This window comes from Triticum urartu, chromosome 7A, assembly GCF_056163025.1.
Source record: "Triticum urartu cultivar PI428250 chromosome 7A, HENAU_Tu73, whole genome shotgun sequence".
Classification (NCBI taxonomy): Eukaryota; Viridiplantae; Streptophyta; class Magnoliopsida; order Poales; family Poaceae; genus Triticum; species Triticum urartu.
Window position 1 is genome coordinate 678,481,888 of NC_141879.1, and position 14,834 is coordinate 678,496,721.

The 14,834-nt window shown below is 44.3% G+C and overlaps 1 protein-coding gene and 1 pseudogene across 2 annotated transcripts in view; both read right to left on the reverse strand.

The window, feature by feature from the left end:
- Positions 1 to 3,029, reverse strand: part of LOC125519320 (actin-related protein 2/3 complex subunit 3-like) — a 113,810-nt gene extending 110,781 nt beyond the window's left edge. The window contains exon 1 of the mRNA XM_087533796.1: positions 2,856 to 3,029. Within this exon, the coding sequence (XP_087389922.1) occupies positions 2,856 to 3,029 (174 nt within the window). The remainder of the gene's footprint in view (positions 1 to 2,855) is intronic.
- A 9,510-nt stretch (positions 3,030 to 12,539) lies between these two features.
- On the reverse strand, positions 12,540 to 14,037 carry LOC125522104 (uncharacterized protein C119.09c pseudogene; annotated as a pseudogene). Its single transcript, XR_015610137.1, has 2 exons — positions 13,852 to 14,037; positions 12,540 to 12,918 (listed from the first exon to the last, which is right to left on the reverse strand). The product of XR_015610137.1 is annotated as an uncharacterized protein C119.09c pseudogene (transcript).
- Between the last annotated feature and the right edge of the window lie 797 nt (positions 14,038 to 14,834).

Genomic DNA, 14,834 nt, shown 5'->3' on the forward strand with positions numbered 1-14,834 from the left:
CATATCGTAGGCCTGACGGTATAGCTTCTTCCTGTTCGCACGCCATGCCGGCGCGTGGATGTAACTTCACATAATTCCATCAAATGTCGCGCCTCCCACGACCTTCGCCTCCCTCGCGCGGTCGCGCCCTTTGAGACTTTGACCGGCTATAAATGAGCAATTTTTTTGCCTTTTTTTAGACACGCAATTTTTTTTGCCTACTCCGCATGCATGATACTCCCTCTGGTCCTTTTACTCCCGTCAACCGTTTGCAAAGTGTTTGACCAAATTTATACTTTTTTTGAACACCACCTTATATTAATTAACCAGCCACACCAGTACACTCATTCGATACAATATTCACCACACAGGGCGGTACGTTATTTACAAGAATACCATCTAATCTATTGTCAAAGCTACACTTAGCGATTAAGTGTGCCACCTTATTGGCCGAACGGCTAATCTTTGACAATTGAAGATTGTTGATCAACTTCGAGATGCTCAATGCTTTCATCTTTAGGTCATGCATAGCAGACCTGTCATAGTCCCCCGATGCAAGAGACGCTACCACAAAAGCGCAATCAGTCTCTAAAATTACAGGATTATGAAGGGAAATACCTATGTAGAGACCGGCAATGCAAGCCCTAAGCTCCGCTTCCTCCACGCTTTGACAGGCATCAATGAAATCCCACGACCAAATTTATACGAAAAATATCAATATCTACAATACTGATTATAATGAGTATAAGAACTACGTTTTATAATGAGTGTAAAAATATTGATTTCACATTGTGAATGTTGACACATTTTTCTATAAGTCTGGTGAAAGTAGAGGTACATTGACTTCAGACAAAACTTAAATGCACAATGCAGACTAGTTCCTCCGTCCAGGTGTGTGCCATGTCCTATCTTGTCATCACAACAAGGTTAGCTATTAGAGTACCACTACCTCCCTTCTAGTTTAAAGGGCTCGATTCAAAATTTTCACCTACTCTTAGAAAGATAGTAGAGGTGGTGGAATAGTTTTTGAAGTCTACAAAAGCACTCAAGTAGTGATGTCGTTCTTCACAAAACAATGTGTTTACTAATGCATGCATGAACAATAGTTACTCTAACCCCCCTCTCTTCTTTAATTCTTTGCCACATCAGCATGTTTGCTATTCCCGTGTGCATGATACCAGCTAAGATACCACCATTATGGCCAGCCTTAATCATCGCATGCAATAATTTAGTGCACCTTGAAATATGAACATGTGTGGGGCGTGTATGTTTTTAATGACTTGAGACTATACCTAGCCCGGCATGCAAGATGACTTATTATGCACCATTCCCCATACCTGCAGGAAGCCCGTGTGAAAAAATCTGCATGCATGACTCTCCTCCCCCACACTCATCCAATCCATTGTGACCAGCAATATTTCCACCCCTTCGCTCCTCGTAATTTACTCCAACAAATATGCCCAGTAGTTGTTACTTAACTGCAGGTGCATTGGGTCACTGACATATGGGCCCAACAGGGGTCTGGCCCACATGTCAGTGACGCAACTGGACCTGAAGTTAAGTCAGTGTAGCTCAGTCCATATCTTATGGAGGTGTGCCATTGCTCGCTATAAATACTACGCCTCCCATATGTCAGTGACCCTAGGAGTAGTATCTATTGATCGAGTGTGCGAGATGAACCGGAGCAAGTAAATGCAGAGAGATGAAATGCAAAAAAGACGGAGGGATGTGATGGTTGCTTGCCCATTTATTTTACTAGGCCACTTATTACTGGGAGTGGTTGGGTTTTGTGATATGACAGCTTTACTGCCGTGCCACGAGCGGGGTGAGAGGTGAGATCCCGTGCAGCGCCGCCCTCTACACTTGTACTACATCGATCATGGTTTATTAGTCCCCCATTGAATTTGACTGAAGATTTAACTGACAAAATGTTAGTGCATGTCAACAAAAACTATATCGTTGGATTCGTATTTGAACATAGTTTTGAATGATATAATTTTAGGTGACATCCATCAGCATTTATCGTACTATATATAATGTTGGTTCAATTTTTGGTCGTACTAATCTATAGTAGTAAGGTGCCCGTGCGTTGCACCGAAGAGTGAAATGCATTGATCGGGGAGTTGTTTATTTTGACGAAGGATGTGGGGGTCATCTCATGTGTAACAGGTATCGATAGGTTTCTTCAGATATTATTTCATCTCTAGAGCTCACAAACATCTGGGTGAAATAGATAAAAAGGTATCTTTTGCAAACAAAAGTGTTCAACTGTTCAACCTGCATCCAAAACTTGTGAAGAAATGACACTTATTGTGCTTTACAAGAAATGATCTTTAAGAATTAGTTTTTGAGTATCGATTGTTATACATGTTGGCTACAGATGACATGGCACTTTCTTATAGTCAACAGTTGGCTATACTATTAAGTAATATTAACAATGCCCTTATACACCTAGACTGAGGGATTAAATGAGGATGACTTGCAAGCGGGCAGAGGAGATGTAAGAAATGGTTCATCGTAAGTCTTTCACCAGTACTGTAGTAAAAATTCATACATGGAAGATTCTAGACTAAACCATAAACGGATACACTTTTATTCATGCGCGATACTCAAATAGCGCAAGATCCTGCATGGAAGTCTCCACATGCTTAGACAGCGGATTACATTGAGCGAAGACTAATGATCAACATTTAACTTGATAATGCGTATGTCCAGGTGAACCTCCTTGGAGTCCCCGTGCACCGCATCGGCGGGTAAAGGATGCCATGGGTTTTCCAAGTCCACATTGGCAGGATAGTCCCAGCTCCCAGAGTCCAAGTCCGTTCGATGAGGCCGGTGTCGCCGCCCACGCGACCCAGAGGGGTAGTAACACTGACCATGCACCCATACATCGGCCTCGTGTCAGCGTCAGCGGCGTCGCCCCTGACGCACATTACAGAGACGGGGCGGCGGCCTGCGCGGGCCTGGCCGGTGCCCACGATCAAGAGGAAGACGCTGCCGTCCTCCTCCAAGACTAGCAGGCGGCGGTGATCCTCCAGCAACTCTGGCATGGTGAACGGGTAGCACGTCTCATACTTGATGTTCTCCGCCAAGGGCCAGCAGTGACCGCTGCACGCATCCGTGAGGTGATACAGCATGTCCGCCGGCGAGCCACAGAACGGCATCGGGCACTCATAGCAGTGGACGAAGGGCTCCTTGGAGGCATCGACCAGGCTGTCCATGAAACGGGAGTGGCTGTAGGGGACATTGCGCTAGTTGAATATATGAGCAAGTTACTACTAGATTTAATCTAAATAAGCACAAAATAAATCATGAATTCTACCACGATTTCGAATAGGAAGGACAGAAACACATACGATGCAACGGGAGCAGCACCGTTAGCGTTGAGGTTGTCGCCCATGTCCAAACACCACGTAGACACGGTCTTTGAGCACGATCATGGTCTTGACCTGTTGTGCTCGCACTGGTAGCAGGAACTAGTAGAGGATTTTCTTTATTTATAACTCTCCTCACATTTTTTTGGCTTTGAAGTGAATCATGGTTGTGGACATTATGTATGAATGTGTAGATATCTGTGAACATGAGTTTGATGTGGAAGTTGAACTTGGAATGTCGGGCTTGCGCGTGAACTATACCATGTCCAATGCTTTGTCTATTATTGTTTGGAAAGTATTGTTGTTATTACATGACCCGAAAAAAACATTCTGTGCCACATCAGTAGATGCACGGACATCACAACAGGCATGCTGACTGGATAAACATTTGAACCTAGCTATTATGAAGGAAATTTTGTATTGACAACAGTTTTAGATAGCAGGAGACGCCTAGCCTCCTCTGCATCTGCTAGCTTCTTTCTGACTTCTTCCATCTCTTCTTTGGCTTGGGTGAAGAGAGCATCTGATTGCTCTTTTTGCTTCTTCATGAACTCAGCTACATTCTCAAGGGCTGCTGCACGCTTTCTTTCAGCCTTTACTAATGCCATGAGGACACGAACAGCTGACGACTCCACCTGGCTTGTGTGTAATCCAGCATCATCTGGGAATATGCACCTTGTGTCTAATCCAGCATCATTAGGGAACTGGCACCTTGTGTGTAATCCAGCCTCATTTTGGAAACATGATCTCGAGGTTGACCATACTTCCCTCCTCGCAGGACCTCCATCCTGACACTACAAGAAATATGTCAACTTGTGACCTTGACTATTGGTCACTGAAAGGTCATTGTTTTTCATTTGCGACCTTTTTGTGACCAAAAACAGAAGGTCAAAAGCTGGCGGTTGTAAACTGAAATTAACGACCTTCTCTGATAGAAGGTCGTAGATGTTTACGACCAAAATATGCCTATTGTTTTGTTTTGGTCACTAGCAGCCTCCCCAGGCCACGTAGGCATCCGACGTGGCAATCTGATGTGGCACAAGAATCAACCCGCTCCAATTCGATTTTCTACATGGGCCTAGCCCAACAATTTAGCCCATTTATATTTTTTTGCTGCTAATTTTGGTGAACTACACGGGCCAAGCCCTAGGCCTTTTTATTTTCTGGGCCATGGCCTTTTTGTACCAGCAGTTTTAGTTTTCTTTTTTTATAAAATGGGTCCATTAGTCAAACAGGTCCCACTTGTCAGGTTTTGATAAATGGATCCCAGCTATTAGGCTCAGATTCTTCATATTTCAATTTGACATCATATTTGAATTTTATAGTAAGAAAATAACCAGTATTTAAATAGGCAAGCAGAAAACACACATAATTATTCAAATAACAATAGCCAGATTCACTACAAGCTCTACAAATGACACGTAATACAAGCTCTAACGTATACAATGCTTTACAAGCTCTACAAATGCAAAGCTCTACAGTACTTTACAAGCTCTCCAAGTAATGTTACAAGCTCTACAAGTGTTTTCTTCTTCAGCATGGAGCTCCTTCAACAACGATCAAATGTCGGACTCACGGACAGACATAGTCAGGACTGGGCTGACAGAAATACAGCATGCCTTCCACAGTCGCCCTGTTACACGAATCGGCTGAGAAGAATCAGAAAAACTGGAGCCAATATAATATGAACATTCCATTCAAAAAAGTAATAAAGGAGTAAAGGACAATTCTTTATATAATGATAAACAAATTTCAGCTAGTACCAAGCTTTTTTAGCCGAGCTAGTTAAAATGAGATATTCATACAAGACAATAGAGACTATATGAATATGCATGGCACAAGTGCAGGTCCTGGTTACTGGCTACACATGTAACACCAATAAATGGATAGAACAATAATGGGAACAACGCCAGATTACACACAAAGCTCTATCCATAGTGCCAGGTATGGATAAAATCATGCACACTCCCAATAGAACTCAGTCACACAGTATAATTCTGACTATAATATAACCAGAGAACTAAAGATTCTATGTACTTAGAACTCAACTAATAAGTGAGAATGATCTGATTGTATGCAAACAATCTTGTTTGATTTGTTTATATTACTAAAACAGACATATCTTCCTTTATGTGAAGAAGTCTGCTTCCTTATTTAGTTAGTAGTAATCGTTCCATGCAAATCAACCATGTATGAATGCTTGATCATGGTCTAGAGATTACACGCATAGAGGAATAGAATCCTAAACAAAATAGTATCAAACAGCGGTGGGTGCTCAACCTATTTACCATACACAAGCAACACTTAAACCATAGCATGTGCATATACTTGTGTCACATCAGGGGGTTCAGAATGTACTCAACATAATCTAATAAAAAGGATTGGGAGCAGAGGGAGAGGGAGGTGGAGATGGACGTGCTACCTGTTGCTGCGATGGTGCCTCTTGGTGGTCATGCTTGAACTCCTCCTGAAGCTGCTCACTAACCTGCAGGACAAACAAGACCATGGGTGAGCTGCAGCACAGGCATATACATTAAGTGAAGATAAGGAGAAGAACCTGGAAGAAGAGAGGTGCTCTGTCCTCCTCCGTCCATGCCCGTCCTCCTCCGTGCCGACGTCAAACAGCCTCCGTTCGCCGCTTGCGAGCACCATGCGCCTTGGTTGGCCATGACGCCCTTGTCCTCTGCTACACGGATGAAAACCAAAGCATCAGTATAGCTACGCTGGCACATAATACATACATGGTATCACAGACATTCTCTAATTTACAAGCACCCAAACATATACATGCACCAGTTATTATCAGGTTAAGCCTCCTTAGTTTAGCGATCATTTGCCCATACAATTTTTCACCAAGGATTGCACCAACTGTCATGATTCAATTGAGATCTACTAAACTACATCATCACAGGAACGGCGAGCAGTTTTAGATCTTAAAAAATGATCCACACACAGTCTTAGTGCTCCATCAAAGAATCAATTAAATTTGCTCTCAAACATAGAAACAAAGTTTAGGGAAAACCAAATGAACAAGCACTTATTGTGCAGGACACATAGCTATTTCATAAGCACTCAGTGTGGATATGTCTGCTAAATGTATTGTGCACAAAAAGGTGACGCTCCCAACAGCCCAATATTATGACTATTACAGTTCAGATTTTGATAATAAAACTGACATGTGTAATCATATAGGTAATAAAATACATGGCACAATATGAGTACATTCCAAATAGCTAATAAACCCCATAGTACCACAAGGACATGCACTGCAGTATATCTTGCAATGCAGGTTTTTGACTGAACAGTAACATCCCCTACATAGTAGTAACTAGGGAATTAATTGATGATTGGTACAGCAAAACAAAATTACAAGCACTACTCGTAGTAGCACCTACAACAGTTTTTGACTGAACAGAATGTTGCTTATATTGAAATAACATAGACTAATAACTAAGGTTACTTTGTTGTAACTCTCTCTGTCACCTTATGCCAGGTGTAATGTGACATCACAATACCACAGAAGAATACAGTGAGGATACCACTCAAATCTAGCAGCTGCAAAGATCAGACAAACAGGGTGAGTTCTTAGATTCAGACTACTACTGGTAGTGTAGGTTTCTATGTTGTATCCTGATAATAACTGGACCCAGACTTGATCTCTGCATACCTTCTTATAAACCTGGTATCTGATGACTCACCGCTTCGCTTGCATCGGCCGCCCCTATCTCGACCAATGACTCGCTGTCGGAGTTTGACTCGGTTTTGAGAGCCTGGTTCCCTGTGATCAAAACAATGCAGCAACAGGTGAGACATACTCCTGGTGTGTCTGATTAGGGTATGATCAATCTCCTTCTGAATTGAACTCTAAAGCAATATAGTTCTATGTTGGACCAGCTTTAGTTTGGAAGACAAGAAAAATCTTAGGAATTCTGGAGCAGAGAAAAACATCTGCACACAGATGGACAGGTGATGTTTCTCTTCTCTTCAGAACTTACTGAGATACGCTGCAGTTCGCATGTCTAATTTCTGAGTTGCTCACAGTCAACCAATGCTAAGTATTGACTTGACCCACAGAATTCCGCACATACTGATAACAAGATCCAATTTTGTTATAGGTTGAAGGCATATATTACATACCAGAGATGGCCGCCGTTTGCGACTGGGTCGGCGTCATGACGGCGTGGTGCTGCGGCGCCCGGAGGCCTTCGGACCACCACAAGTGGTCGGCGTTGCTTCTATCTTTTTCCAATCACGATCAAACCTATAATAACAGACAAAAATAAAGAGATGAATCGCTTCATAGTAATGTCAGTTACATACTCGCTACCTATAACTAACATAAATGTAGTTGGACTCCTTGTCAAAATCACTTTTCCCCCTCTCTCTCTTCCCAGCTGCAGATATACATACAACATACACTCCAACCAAAACCCAAAAGTATACAATCCGGGTGATACATCAGTTACACATGAATCATAACTTACAGAAAGTAAAATAAAACCTCCCCCATGCTTCAAAACAGACATCCAATAAAACACATACTATCTCTTTTTTTAGTATATGCTCGACCTCTGCTAGCCATGAACGGATCCCCGTATAGAGATTTTGTAGAAATCTAACCAAGCCAATTCGGCCAGCAAGCAAAACCAATCACTGGTAGAAAAAGGGCCTGTTGTCCCGGTTCGTAAGGGCCTTTTGTCCTAGTTCCTCAACCGGGACTAAAGGGTTGGTACTAATGCCCTGCCCCTTTAGTCCCGGTTCAATCCAAAACCGGGACTGATGGGCCTCCACGTGGCCTGTGCGCGTAGCCCAGGCAGGAGACCCTTTGGTCCCGGTTGGTGGCACCAACCGGGACCAATAGGCATTCATGCGTCAGCATTTCTGTGGCTGGGGTTTTTGTTTTTTTTTAAGGGGGGGTTTGGGGGTTTTGGGGGGGTTAATTTAGGTGTTTCATATATTGTGTTAGCTAGCTATAATTAATAGATAGAAGTGTCCTCTCTTATGTCCGTGCTTGGTCGACGCTACATACTATACATAAGTATAGAGAGGACTAGACACGCTAGCTAGCTAGTAAGCAAACGAAGGAAACAGAAGATCGTCATGAACATATATGCATATAGAGAGAAGTGATATCGACCACCTCTCCTTCTCCGAGAGATTGGTCAAACAACAAGTTCTCGTATATCTATCCGACACTACCGGCTACATATATACAATAATTATCTCTTACAAATATAATCATACGGACTCATGGTCCACATAGTATTCTCCATCTTCAGCGATCACGTGGTCAAGAAAGAATGCCACCAATTCCTCTTGAATTGCTCGCATGCGAGCTGGTGCTAGGAGTTCATCCCGCTTCCGAAACATCTAATTTGAAGAAGGGGGTCAATACATATATATATATATATATATATATATGAATGAATGAAACTCAACACAAATGATGGTAATAAAATAAAATTTTGAATGTTGTTATTTACGTACTTCATATTGTTCGTTAGTGTAGCCCCGCTCACAGGTCGTGTGGCGGATGGACTCGCAAACGTAGTATCCACAGAAATCATTCCCTTTTTCCTGCCACAACCACTTTACAAGAAATAGAGGTCAATCAAACTGATAAGCAAGAATGCCAAATCAATAGGAGATGCGCGGAACATGCTACTATAGTACTTACTTTCGGGTGTCTAAATTGCAGCTTCTTCGGGAGTCCTGGAGCTTTTTTGGAGAATTTTTTCCAAACCCTGCCAGACAAAGAAAACAATTACTTGATATATCAGGAAATGAACAAAGTTGCTGATATGGTGGATAATGATCGATTTAACTTACTTCTCGAGCATTTGAGTCATGTCCGCATAGTCCTGGGGATCTTTTCGTTTTGAGTCTAAGACAGTTACTAGTCCCTGCTCAAGCTTAATCTCTAGGAGAATATAGTGGTAACTGCACACACATGCATAACTCATCAATTACATTACTATAACCTTAACTAATATATATATAAGGGAACTGAATACGCACAAGACAGTAACACTCACGCAAAGGTTCTTCATCACGTGCATCACGTCGATTGAGGAGCGGACCTCTAGGTCTTTCCAGTAGGGTAGGTCTCAAAATATAGATTTCTTCTTCCACATGGGTGCGTGTCCCTCAGCGTCATTCGGAACAGCTAGTCCACCGGGACCCTTTCCAAAGATTACGTAGTGTAAATCATTGACCATAGCAAGTACGTGATCACCGGTACGCATGGCGGGCTTCTTCCGGTGATCTGCCTCGCCTTTGAAATGCTTGCCTTTCTTTCGACATTGATGGTTGGTCGGAAGAAATCGACGATGGCCCAGGTACACATTCTTCCTGCATTTGTCCAGGTATATACTTTCAGTGCGTGCATGCGTGGTATCCTTTGTTTGTCTGTCCTGAAAGGTTACTGAGAGCGGGCCAATCGTTGATGGTCACGAACAGCAGCGCCTTAAGGTTAAATTCCTCCTGTTTGTGCTCATCCCATGTACGTACACCGTTTCCATTTCACAGCTGTAAAATTTTTCAACTAATGGCCTTAGGTACACATCAATTTCGTTGCCGGGTTGCTTAGGGCCTTGGATGAGAACTGGCATCATAATGAACTTCTGCTTCATGCACATCCAAGGAGGAAGGTTATACATACATAGAGTCACGGGCCAGGTGCTGTGATTGCTGCTCTGCTCCCCGAAAGGATTAATGCCATCCGCGCATAAAGCAAACCATACATTCCTTGGGTCCTTTGCAAACCCATCCCAGTACTTTCTCTCGATTTTTCTCCACTGCGACCCGTCAGCGGGTGCTCTCAACTTCCCATCTTTCTTTCGGTTCTCACTGTGCCATCGCATCAACTTGGCATGCTCTTCGTTTCTGAACAGATGTTTCAACCATGGTATTATAGGAGCATACCACATCACCTTCGCAGGAACCCTCTTCCTGGGGGGCTCGCCGTCAACATCACCAGGGTCATCTCGTCTGATCTTATACCGCAATGCACCGTATACCGGGCATGCGTTCAGATCCTTGTATGCACTGCGGTAGAGGATGCAGTCATTAGGGCATGCATGTATCTTCTCCACCTCCAATCCTAGAGGGCATACGACCTTCTTTGCTGCGTATGTACTGTCGGGCAATTCGTTATCCTTTGGAAGCTTCTTCTTCAATATTTTCAGTAGCTTCTCAAATCCTTTGTCAGCCACAGCATTCTCTGCCTTCCACTGCAGCAATTCCAGTACGGTACCGAGCTTTGTGTTGCCATCTTCGCAATTGTGGTATAACCCTTTTTTGTGATCCTCTAACATGCGATCGAACTTCAGCTTCTCCTTTTGACTTTCGCATTGCGTCCTTGCATCGACAATGACCCGGCGGAGATCATCATCATCGGGCACATCGTCTGGTTCCTCTTGATCTTCAGCAGCTTCACCCGTTGCAGCATCATTGGGCACATCGTCTGGTTCCTCTTGATCTTCACCAGCTCCCCCCGTTGCAGCATCACCGTATTCAGGGGGCACATAGTTGTCATCGTACTCTTCTTCTTTGCCGTCTTCCATCATAACCCCTATTTCTCCGTGCCTCGTCCCAACATTATAGTGTGGCATGAAACCCTTGTAAAGCAGGTGGGAGTGAAGGATTTTCCGGTTAGAGTAAGACCTCGTATTCCCACATTCAGTGCATGGACAACACATAAAACCATTCTGCTTGTTTGCCTCAGCCGCATCGAGAAACTCATGCACGCCCTTAATGTACTCGCAGGTGTGTCTGTCACCGTACATCCATTGCCGGTTCATCTGCGTGCATTATATATAATTAAGTGTCCAAATTAATAGAAGTTCATCATCACATTAAAACCAAAGTGCATACATAGTTCTCATCTAACAACATATAGCTCTGTAGAGCATCTAATTAATTAAACCATACATTGAAACTATGGAAAACATTTCAATGCGAAAACAAATGCGATCATAATCGCAACCAAGGTAACAATTGATCCAACGGCATAATGATACCAAGCCTCGGTATGAATGGCATATTTTCTAATCTTTCTAATCTTCAAGCGCATTGCATCCATGTTGATCTTGTGATCATCGACGACATCCGCAACATGCAACTCCAATATCATCTTCTCCTCCTCATTTTTTTATTTTTTCCTTCAACAAATTGTTCTCTTCTTCAACTAAATTTAACCTCTCGACAATAGGGTCGGTTGGATTTTCGATTCACATACATCCTACATAAATAAAATCTATGTCACGTTGATCGGCATAATTTTCATAAACAATAAATGAACCAATAGTTATAAAGATAATATATATACCACATCCGAATCATAGACAGGACGAGGGCCCACGGGGGCGAATACCAAAACCATCACACTATATAAGATGCAATAATAAAAGTAAGAAAATAATACAAGTATCTATGTAAACATACAAGTAAGAATATTTTTCCTTTCAGAAAGAAGATAAGAACAAGAGGCTCACCACGGTGGTGCCGGCGATGAGCTCGGCGCGGGTGATCGACGGCGGTGAAGACGGGGACGGAGCGTGACGGACCGCTAAACCTAGACAAATATTATGGAAAATGGAGTTTGGAGGTCGAGCTTGGAGAGGAGAAAGCTTAAGTAGTGTGGCTCGGGCATTCCATCGAACACCTTGTGTGCATAGGAGGTGAGCTAGAGCACCACCAAGCCCTCTCCCCCTCGGCCAGAGAAAAACAAAGCACTTGGGTGCTCTGCTCGCGAGCGAGGGGTATATATAGGCACCTCATTGGTCCCGGTTGGTGACATGAGCTGGGACTAAAGGGGAGCCTTTGGTCCCGGTTCAAACCACCAACCGGGACCAATGGTGGTGGGCCAGGAGCGAGGCCCATTGGTCCCGGTTCATCCCACCAACCGGGACCAAAAGGTTCAGATGAACTGGGACCAATGGCCCACGTGGCCCGGCCGGCCCCCTGGGCTCACGAACCACATTGGTCCCAGTTCTGGACTGAACCGAGACTAATGGGCTAACCCAGCCTGGACCAAAGCCCTGTTTTCTACTTGTGAATTATGAATCGACAGAATCTAATCCCCGACCGACACCGTCGGTTACCGAAGAGTAGGGTGGGGATTGGGGGGCAGGGGGCGACTCACAGCTGCACTTATTAATGGTGCAGGGATCGGTCCAGATCTCCTGGGATTTTGGTGATGGTGTAGGGCTTGAGCCACTTATTAATGATCTGGACCGAGCTACTATAGTATGACCTAGATGTTACTAACAAGTGTTCTTTGCAGAATTAATGAATAAGTGTAGTATTTCAGACTAGCCAGAATTAATCTTTGTGCATACATCCTGCCATGCTGTTCCTTGCCAAATAAGCTCCCAAAAGCAGTATTAATAAAATCGAAACAGAATAACACTTAGAGGACTACAGGAACCACAATAAGAAATTTTCTGTTGCGAGTAAGCTGCTTGCCGTTGTCCATTTGCTCCCACCAAGTCAACCTATTATACATCCCCTGATCATCAGCGAATGGAGTTCCCTTCTTCAAGTGGAAGAAGTGGTATGTAATCTGAAATGAAGATTCAATTAGGAAAGCAATGACAATAGAGAAATAATTTCATGCTATAATCTTATGAGAAAAATAGCAATAATTTGTACTTCCAGAATTGAGGTTGGGCCAACTAGAACTGCAGTATTTACTGCCAGAATGATTTCATGAATTTTTCCACTACATTATTATATTTAAAGTAGGAAAAGAATGATTAAATGCAGGCTAATTATTTGGCTATTATGAAACAGTAAACCTTCAAACTAGAATACACTTTATTAGTTGGCAGGATTGGCGAATGCGTGGTAGCAATTTGTAGCTAGGGGAGGCGAAGGGTGGGCAGATGCGAACGTAATCGGCGCCACCAACGATGAAGATGGAGTTGCACAGGCCATCTATGACTACGCCTTCTAACAGCCACTGACGCCAAGGCGCACTGGGACAGGATTGTCGTCCCACAATGTTGTTCCCAAATAACAAGTTTTGTTCAAGCATCTATCAGCAAGATTATTCAGTATTGCCGTCACAGCACTCGCAAAGAGTTTTAAACACTTGAAGCATTAGGCAGATCTATTTTTTGGCCAAGCTACTTTGTACCCCACTTGTTTTGTTGACAAATAATAACCAGGATAATCAAAGATCATGTACAGTACCATGGTTGAGAATTCAGATCTACGGAGAATTTTGCTAATCAACCATTGCAGTAAAAAAATGTTTGGTATACAACCGGTCTCTCTATTTACACACCGAATCAATCAATGCCTTCCTGAACAATATGTCTTCCTGAAGAACATGAGAGAAGCAAAAGCCTCTTAGTACATTTGGCAGGCTAAATTCTGACCGCACGAAGCAAGCAATCGAGGTAAACAAACATGAATTGAGGTAAACAAACACGATCTATGGGAGTCGAGGACGTGTAAGGGAGGGAGGGAGGGGAGGGGGAGAGGCGGGTACCGCGAAGTGGCTGAGGTTGACGAGCGTCCAGGCCATGCCGGGGGTGCAGCCGAAGATGGAGAGGATGAGGAGCCAGGAGACGAAGAGGATGAAGATGTGGGTGGTCCAGACCCCCAGGTACATGAACCAGTCGGTGCTCTTATTCAGATCCGGCGGGGGCACCGCCTACACGTACAGCTTTGCCATCGATCCCCTCGCCCTACCGGCGCGCGCGTGCTGCGGGGCGGTGGATCCTCCCGTCCGGCTCGGCGTCCCGGGAGCCGCGGGGTAGGGCGACACAGAGGAGTCAAGGGGCGGAGGAAGGTGACGATTTAGGGCCCCTCTCGATCTGGATCCAGAAGCTGCGGCTCGCTTCGATTTGGGGCCTCCCTCCCTCCCTCGCGTGCGGTATGGAGATAGGGCGAGGGGAGTGGGGCGGCGGCGGCGAGGTTGCCGGTGACGGAGCACGGGGGCGGCTGTGGGTAGTGTTTGGGGTGGGGCAGAGAGAGCTGTGGGCATGGCGGATCTGACGGCGGCGGGGGGTGGGTGGCTGGGTGCGGCGGATGTGGAGGAGAGGCGAGGAGGGAAGGAGGGCACCGCCACCGGCGACGGGGAGCTAGGGTTAGAGAGGGGTGGCGGCGTCGATCTGGATTGGGGAGAGACAGAGAGGGAGGCGGCGGGCGGGCGGAAAGGAGGAGAGGTGACTGAGGTGATCGCGGTGGGTTTCTTCAGATGGATGGATGGATGGTGAGATTGCTAGCAATGGATGGTAGGATGTCTGCCATGTCATCGATCCGTGTAACAGATGGTTCCACCAATCAGAGTCTAGCTTATGTAATTGTGTTTTTCTCTTTTGTTTATTTTATATTTTTTATCCTCTTATTTCGGGTAAACACTCGACATATTAGCCTCATGTTGTATGTTTAAATGACTCAATATTGTGTTCATATGTGTATCGTGGGACGACAAACAATGTTAATTTGAGGGGTTTTTATTTTCTTTAC